A 6,655-nucleotide genomic window follows, 5' to 3' on the forward strand; every position below is an offset into this window, starting at 1 on the left:
TCCATTAAGATTTGCTTTACATAATTGGGTGCTCCCATGTTTGGTGCATACATATTTATGAGTGTTACCTCTTCCTCTTGAATTTTTCCCCTAACCAGTACATAGTGGCCTTCTTTATTTTGCTTGATCATTGTTGGTTTTAAGTTGAGACTGTCTGAGAATAGAATTGCTACCCCTGCTTTTTTTTGAGGTGATGGGGCATGTAGTATTGTGTTTCATCCTTTGACTTTCAGCCTATAAATGTCTTTATGAGTTAAATGTGTTTCTTGTATACAGCGTATTGTTGGATTTTGTTTTCTAATCCACTGTGCCAGTCTATTTCTCTTAATTGGTGAATTGAGTCCATTTACATTGATGGCTAGAATTGAGATGTATTGACTTTCAGTTGACATGTTATTTACCTGTTCTCATTTGCTCCTTTTTCTCCTGTGTTTAATTGCTTACCCTACTTAGTTGGTTGCTTCTGATCTCATTCATGGGGTTCTGATCATTTTGGTCCCTCTCTAGAACATCTTTCAGTAGTGTGTGTAGGGTTGCCTTTGTCATCATGTAATTCTTTAGCTTTTTTTTTTTTCATGGAAGTATTTCACTTTTCCATCAAACTTGAAAGAGAGTTTTGCAGGGTATAGTATTCTGGGCTGGAATTTGTTTTTATAGCAGACCAGAAGTACTCTGCTCCATGCTCTTCTTGCCTGCATGGTTTGTGAAGAGAAGTCGGCTGTAATTCTGATGGGATTTCCTTTGAATGTGATATGCTTCTTTTCTCACGTGGCATTCAGTATATTATTCTTGTGTTGAATTTCTGGGATCTTAACTATTATATGTCTTAGTGTGTTTTTAATTGAATTGAGGTTACTTGGCATTCTGTATGCTTCAGTTACTGCAATATCAGATTGTTTCCTCATATTTGGGAAGTTTTCTGCTGTTACTTCTGCCCATTTTTTTTAGTGGCATTTGTATTGACTCCTTCTTTCTCATTGATGTCTATTAGTCTCACATTGTTCATGTTTGCATCATCTTGAAGGTGATGGATTATGTATTCCTGCATCGTAGTTGTTTTTAAGAGATTCTTTCCTACCTTTTGTGTAGCTGCATCAGCATTTTCAAGATCTGAAACTCTGTCTTCACTTTCACGCAGTGTTTTTCAAACTTGTGATTGAGATTTTAATTTCCTGTATGTCTCTTTGACTCTGCTTCTTGCCGTCTATTTATTTTCTATATTCTCATTCAAGGAATCCATCATTTTTTTAATCTCTTCTATTTTTTTTTATCAATGACTTCTTTAGAAGAAGTTACAAATTCATTTAGTGCAGTGTTTTTTTCAGTTTGGTTTTCCTCCCTATCTTTCTGTAGTTGATTCTTTACTGCGGATGCTATGAGTTCTGAGAATTCTTTTTTTATTTCAGAATATAATCCTGCTCTGAGTTCCTTTATAACTTTCCTCTGTTGCTTATTTACTATCAACACTATTAATTCACATGTTTAAGCTGAGCTAGTAGAAAAGAATTCCGCTCTGATTTCCTCTATGACTTTCTGCTGTTGCTTATTTACTCTCAATGCTATTAATTCATACATTTGAGCTGAGCTAGTGTCCTCTACACTTGTTCTAGGTGGACATTTGTTTTCCTCCATCTATTTCTGCATTTGATTTTTTACTGCAGATGTTATTAATTCAGGGATTTCTTTTTTCATTTGCAATCTGAGTTCCTCTATACCTTTCTGCAGCTGTTTCTTTATTTCAGAAGCCTTTGATTCATTGCTTTCAGCTGTGTGATTTGCAATTTGTTCTGTGTCAGTGTCCTCTGCACTTGTTATGGGTGGGCTTGGTGTCTGAGATTGCATTTTGTTCCTTCTCGTTGTCATTTTGTGTATCATTTTCTTCTGACCTTTGTTGTGGATCTTTGTTGCAGTTTTAGCCTTAGCACCTAGTGAAGTTCAGGTGTGGTTCTACAATGTTTGGATTTATCCAGCTGTGCCTGGATTGTGTCTGGCTGCTGTGCTCATTTCCTTCCTGTTGCTCCCCTTGGGGGTGAACCTGTTGTGCCCCTCTGCCTAGATGTTCTTTTCCTGGACTAGCTGTGTGGTTCTGTCTCCTGTGCTTTCTGCCGGTATTGCATCTGAAGTGTTTCACCCCATGTCTGCATGTCAGGCCTGAGCTGCATCTGGTGGTGACAAGTTGGAGTACGGGGGAGAGGCAGCTCTCCTACACACTCAACAGGCCTGGAGCTGCACAGGGTATGGGGGTTCCCAGAATGTGACAGAAATTCCTACTCTGTGGGCGGGGTGTGGGGGTGTACTATGGAGTTATGGGGGGCTTTCCAAGAGGGTGAATGAGGGTGCTACACATGCTGCACCTGGGCTGGGACCAGTAGGTCATGCCAGCACAGGGTAGCCAGAAGCTCTCCCACACACTCACCCAGCCTGGGCTAGGACTGAATCTGAGGGTTACCGGAATGCAGTAGAAATTCTTACTGGGGAGGTGGGGTAAGGTAGGTCTTGCATATTGGTGGGGGGTGCCCCAAGGGGCTGGAATAGGGTCTCACCCACACTGTGCCTGGGTTGAAACCAGTAGGTCCTGCCGGTGAAGGGTAGCCAGAAACTCTCCCACATACTCACTGGGCCTGGTCTAGGACTGGGTCTGGGGGTTCCCAGAACGTGGCAGAAATTCCTACTCAGTAGGTGGGTAGGGGGAGGTGCTGCGGAGTTGTGGGGTGTGTTCCAAGGGGGTGGAAGAGGGTCTCACCCATGCTGCGCCTGGGCTGGGACCAGTAGTTGGTCATGCCGGGGCAGGGTAGCCGGAAGCTCTCCCACACACTCACCGGACCTGGGCTAGGACTGGGTCTGGGGGTTCCCAGAATGTGGCAGAAATTCCTACTTGGCAGGAGTGGTGGAGGAGGTGCTGCGGATTGGGGGGGGCATTCCAAGGGGGTGGAAGAGGGTCTCACCCACGCTGTGCCTGGGCTGGAACCAGTAGGTCTCGCCAGTTCAGGGTAGCCAGACCCCTTTTCATTTCTTTCACAATTCATAAATCACTTAACTTATGTTGTTCCAGATTTTCATATTCGCATCCTTTCTAACAATATAGCAACCTTTTATATCTCCTCCACTGTGTATGAAAATGACAGAATAAGATGTCATTTTCTTGTGCATTTCCTAGGAAGTGAGGAGCTTATCATGGCTTACACAAGAGAAATATCCTTACAAATATACAAAGATTGTCTTTGTTGTAGTCCTTAAAGAGAATGTTCTCTCATGTCTATTAAGTACATTTGATCCACAGTATGTTTTAACTTTGTTGAAGCTTTTGTTTGCTTTTTTTACTGACTTTTTGTTTGAAACCTGTCCATTGAGGGAAGCATGATATTAAATGTTATGAATGTGCTAAGCTAGTTCGTAGCTCATTAGTTCCTGTGGCCTCATGGTGTTTTACACAATGTGGTAGGTGCATATAGATCATAATCATTATGTTCACATTTAGTTAATTTTGCCAACTTTTTTTTTTATAGAACTGGGGAATGAACTCAGGCCCTTGCACTTGCCAGGCAGCACTTATGCTACTGAGCTATCTCCCCAGCCCCAATTTGACAACTTTAGAGAGGAGATTTTTCTCTTATACTTTGAGCGTTTAAGTCATCTTTGACAATTGCAAATACATAGATGGCTCACTTTGTATTTCTACTTGTTGAGAATATTATCTTGTATCCATTGACTATGAGTCTTATGTGTTTTTATTGGTAAGTGAATTTTTTGGTAATAAACTATGAATTAAATCTTTGAAATACTATTCTATCCTGGTAGGATGTTCTCTGTCCTAATTGTCATGATTACAGTAAGTAAACCACAGTCTAACTACTGTAAAAATGAAAGAGGAAAACCTCAATATCCTGTCTGAAAAATGCAGTTTCTACCTCTTAAGTTTGAACATGCTGCCTTTTCTGGGAAATATCCTCAGTCTTGATACAGATTTATGGGGCATGTAGGGAAAGTAAAATGACCTCAAGGAGAAGCAACCTACAAGGTTTCTTGAGCAAAGAAAACAGGCAGAATGACACTGTCAATGTTAGGGATTCTTCACATTTGGAAACTTTGCATCATTTCTTCTATATTCTCTATTTCCTCAAAATTTGAGAAATACCAATATGTAGTCTAAAAATAATTTTGAAAACATTCACAGTTCCTATGGACTGCAAAAAGAATCCCAAACAATGGCAGATGTTTTGCTGAAGCCTAGATGGTCACCCAACAGAAGAAAAGAAATAACAAGAAGGAATACAAGACATTGGTAGTCCATCTGTGGTTCTAAAATTCAAGATTCCTTAGAACGAAGAGTGAGACACGACAATCAGAAACTGCATGATGCTTGTTTTATTGGAATATACATGATACTGTTATGAGTCCAAGGTTCCAATTGCCTAGTTTTCTGAAGGGCATCATCTTCTCATTCAGTCTCTGAAACAACAAAAGAGGAATGTTACAGAGGAGATGTTACACAGCAAGAGGGTCTTGATACCTTGATAGGAAAACTGAAGTGAGGCAGGTGAGACTCAAACATCTCTCCTCTAACCTCCTTCCCCTTTCTTCCTAATTTTCCTTGTCAATTCTTGTTGGCGTGTCAGAACATAATGTGCTCTAAATCATTGGTAGCAAAATGAAGAAATGAAGATTATTCCTAAGCTGTTGAACTCCTTGTTGCTATAAAAATTTTCAAAGATATTTTTATGAAGAGGATCAAGGCAACACCTCATTACAATGAAATTTAAACCTATCAAAGTGACAATTAACAGGACTGTATTGGTGAAAATATAACCCTAGAATTACACAATGAAACAGTGTGTGATTTTAAACTGTATAAAGAAACAAGTAAGAATGATCAATGGCAAAGAAACAAAATTGGTAGAAGAAAAAGGAAGGAAAAGATGTACAGAAAGGAAAGAAAGAAGGAAGAGAAAATGCAGACAACAAAAGGAAGCAAAAAGGAGAGGAAAATAAAGAAACAACAAACAGGGCAGGAGCCAGGAATGAGGATAGCAGATAGATCGATGAAAATCTGTGAGATGATTTCAATGTTTCCTGAGAAATATTCTATGCAAAGTGGGCCATGGAGAGATTCTACATGGTGCCATATGTGTAGCAAATGGGTTATGTGGCTCTGTATATATGCAGACATTTCCAAGAGGATGTGGAAGGGAAATGATGATCCTGGCTTGGGGCACGGGAGGTAGGATAAGGTGGGCCTTTCAAATTGCACTTCCTGCTCTTCTCTTCAATTAGGTTAGTTCTCACAGTGGGAAGAGACTAAACAGATATCAGGACTTAAAAGTCAGGGTGACACTGAAAGGCACATATGTGAATGTTCTTTGTGAGGAGCTTTGGACATGACACATGTGCTGTGAGATGCAAGAGAGCTCTAAGTGGTCAGAAGGAAATGAGACACTAGAAGTCACTAACTCTGAGAAGGAAAGAGAGGACCAATGGGATAACACTGAAGGGGTTCCTCAGTACACAGCCACTCATCATAGGCTCAACAGAAAATCAGGGAATGTGCTGTTGAAAATACATTTCATCCCAAGAGATTTTAAAAATAAAGCATCATGCTATCATAGTGCAGAATATATAAATAGCAATATGGAACATTTGACTTTGCTGACCTCAACTTGATGCCAGATGAATGGTGGTCATACTGATCTTTCAAAAGTACTGTAATGGTCTTTGGTGAAAAGTAATCATTGATCTAACCCAGAACTGCCTTCAGACTAAGAAGCTGAGGCCTTAGAGGTGGTCAGTGTGGCTTAAGGATCCATGAAACATAAACCCTGGCTCTTCCAGTAGGCAAGGAGACAAAGCACAGGTAAGTACCTTCAGACTGAGGTGGTCCCTGGTGGTTTTCTGGAGGAGGAGGACCATTTGGCTTCTGTGGGCCTCCTTGTGGAGGTGGTCCCTGCTGGTTTCCTGCAGGAGGGCCATTTGGTTTTGGTGGGCCTCCTTGTGGGGGTGGTCCTTGTTTATTTAAGGAACGGAAAAGGCGGTTCTGTTGTTGGCCTCCTTGTTGGGGTGGTCCCTGCTGGTTTCCTGGACGAGGAGGGCCAATTGGTTGCTGCTGGCCTCCTTGTGGAGGTGGTCCCTGCTGGTTTCCTGGATGAGGAGGGCCATTTGGTTGCTGGGGGCCTCCTTGGTGGCGTGGTCCTTGTTTATGTAAGGAACGAGAAGGACGATTCTGCTGCTGGCCTCCTTGTTGGGGTGGTCCCTGTTGGTTTCCTGGAGCAGGAGGGCCATTTGGTTGCTGTGGGCCTCCTTGCTGTGGTGATCCTTGCTGGTTTCCTGGGCTAGGGGGGCCATTTGCTTGTTGTGGGCCTCCTTGTTGGGATGGTCCCTGCTGGTTTCCAGGAGCAGGAGGGCCATTTGGTTGCTGTGGGCCTCCTTGCTGTGGTGGTCCTTGCTGGTTTCCTGGGCTAGGAGGGCCATTTGCTTGCTGTGGGCCTCCTTGTTGGGATGGTCCCTGCTGTTTTCCAGGACGAGGAGGGCCATTTGGTTGCTGTGGGCCTCCTTGCTGTGGTGGTCCTTGCTGGTTTCCAGGATGAGGAGGGCCATTTGCTTGCTGTGGGCCTCCTTGTTGGGGTGGTCCCTGCTGGTTTCCAGGACGAGGAGGGCCATTTGG

At 42.6% G+C, this 6,655-nt stretch overlaps 1 protein-coding gene across 1 annotated transcript in view; it reads right to left on the reverse strand.

The window, feature by feature from the left end:
* Window positions 1-5,779: 5,779 nt before the first annotated feature.
* LOC101578849 (basic salivary proline-rich protein 1-like) overlaps window positions 5,780-6,655 on the reverse strand; it is a 19,453-nt gene continuing 18,577 nt past the window's right edge. Inside the window, exon 3 of the mRNA XM_023710602.1 lies at window positions 5,780-6,653. Within this exon, the coding sequence (XP_023566370.1) occupies window positions 5,780-6,653 (874 nt within the window). The remainder of the gene's footprint in view (window positions 6,654-6,655) is intronic.

Source organism: Octodon degus, unplaced genomic scaffold (genome assembly GCF_000260255.1).
Source record: "Octodon degus isolate 3935 unplaced genomic scaffold, OctDeg1.0 scaffold00018, whole genome shotgun sequence".
In the NCBI taxonomy this organism is placed as follows: domain Eukaryota; kingdom Metazoa; phylum Chordata; class Mammalia; order Rodentia; family Octodontidae; genus Octodon; species Octodon degus.